Source organism: Arachis ipaensis, chromosome B10 (assembly GCF_000816755.2).
Source record: "Arachis ipaensis cultivar K30076 chromosome B10, Araip1.1, whole genome shotgun sequence".
NCBI lineage: Eukaryota > Viridiplantae > Streptophyta > Magnoliopsida > Fabales > Fabaceae > Arachis > Arachis ipaensis.
Window position 1 is genome coordinate 12,975,531 of NC_029794.2, and position 1,768 is coordinate 12,977,298.

General features: G+C 37.0%; 1 protein-coding gene across 1 annotated transcript in view; it reads right to left on the reverse strand.

Moving 5' to 3' along the window:
* The window catches only part of LOC107620157 (meiosis-specific protein ASY1), a 5,668-nt gene extending 4,167 nt beyond the window's left edge, over positions 1-1,501 (reverse strand). The window contains exons 1-5 of the mRNA XM_021113087.1: positions 1,241-1,501; positions 1,095-1,151; positions 621-717; positions 441-509; positions 241-333 (exon numbers count right to left, since the gene is read on the reverse strand). Coding sequence (XP_020968746.1) covers positions 241-333; positions 441-509; positions 621-717; positions 1,095-1,151; positions 1,241-1,243 — 319 coding nt within the window. The 5' untranslated portion in view covers positions 1,244-1,501. The remainder of the gene's footprint in view (positions 1-240; positions 334-440; positions 510-620; positions 718-1,094; positions 1,152-1,240) is intronic.

Below are 1,768 nucleotides of genomic sequence, written 5' to 3' on the forward strand. Positions count from 1 at the left end.
TGATAGTCCTAACAGTTTTCTTTTGTTAAATTTGTACTTATAACTCACTTGAAAGGACAAACAAAACTATTAAACTATAGACATATATAAGTGAACGAAAATGTAGGGACTAATTTATTTATCTGACAATAATTAAATTTCGGTGAGACCCCACTTCCCGCTAGCATATAGCACATTTATCCAAATTCCATCTACCGAATTCTACTAATCAAAATTGAGATACGTTTCTCAAGGCCTTACATGCATATTCCTCAATCATCGGTCCATCTACTGCTTCACACACACAGAACAGAAGCGTCTTCAGGTATTTCTTCTGTAAGGCATCGTATACACCTGCAAAATGAATAGAACGAAACAAAAGTTAAAAATAAACAAATCACGCCTATAATCAATTTAAAATCGCATTCTAGAAGTTTAATTAGGTGATGTCGTAAACGTGCCTTTCTCCATCCAATCGATCAGTCTGCGAGACTCTGCATCCAGTGGCATAAGCTTCTTGATCTTCATCTCTGGAATTTCAAGCAATGTTCCAGATGAGATTCAACAACAAACATTGTAAGATTTGATATAAGAAAAATTAAAACAAAGTGAACACTCAAGACTAGAGAGGTTTTAACTACCTAAAGCTGGAACAGACTTATCATTGAAGTACTTCTCAGGAAACAGGCCTCTGATATAACTGATGTTAAATATCGCAATTCGGAGCAGGTTCCTCGTCTAGCATATGAAATTTCAAATTAGGTAACGAAACAGAATCAGAGCAACCAGATACTAAAATTAAAGACTGGAAGAAATGGCGTAAGCTAAACATAAATTTCTTACTGAAATGAACTACCGAATTTCTCCATGTAGAACTCAATACCAAAAGAAACAGCATAAACGTGATTTTGAAACTGAAGTTTAATATAGAGAAGAAACATCAAATTCATACAAAGCGAATAAAAGTTATCGAATGAAAATACAGCAGTGATTGAAATAGAGAAAACTCAGAAGTAAGCACAAGAGAATCTCAGATCCATACGTATTTTGCAGGAAAACCTAACAAAAATATAGAAAATATGAAACGTAAATGAAGCTAAATTGCAGCTAAGAACCAGAAGCAGCGAATCCTGCTCGGTGATTTCAGCTTCCTTCACTTTCTGTGCAACCACCTGAAGAAACGAAACTGAAAATCAGAGAGAGAGAGAGAGAGAGGAATACGAAGGAATGAAAGATGTATGCAAACAATTTCAGGTCTCACCATTGTTTCTGCAGTTAGTTGAAATTCGAGAGTAACAGCGAAGAAGAGAGATAAGATGTTTCTGTAGGATTATTATTTGAATGAGAGGAATGTAGCGGGAGTGAATGAAAGCAAAGGAGCATGGTGTTATTTATAGGCTGAATCAGATGCACTACCCAGTACCCAAGTTCGCACCACCGTAACCGTTTCTGTGTTGGAGGTTCAGTCGATGTTGCTAATTTGAAAGATGCTATTGAATTCGGCTGTGTCTCGTCACACGAGTTTAGTGAGTGAGTGAGTTGGCGCCAAAAGCCAGGTAGATAAATTTTGTTTGGGCTCGTATTTTTTTTGGGACTTGGGCTTATTTTTTGGTATAATAGAAATTCAAGCCAACATCGACCAATTGGATATTTAGATCCAAAATATGAACCGCACGGTGTGTTATAGCATCATCATCTTTGTTGGATTCAACTGAACCCTGAATCAGTTTGAGATGAACCTTCAAATTACCTGGTCGGGTGGGTCGGGGTTCGGGTATGGCTTTGGGTT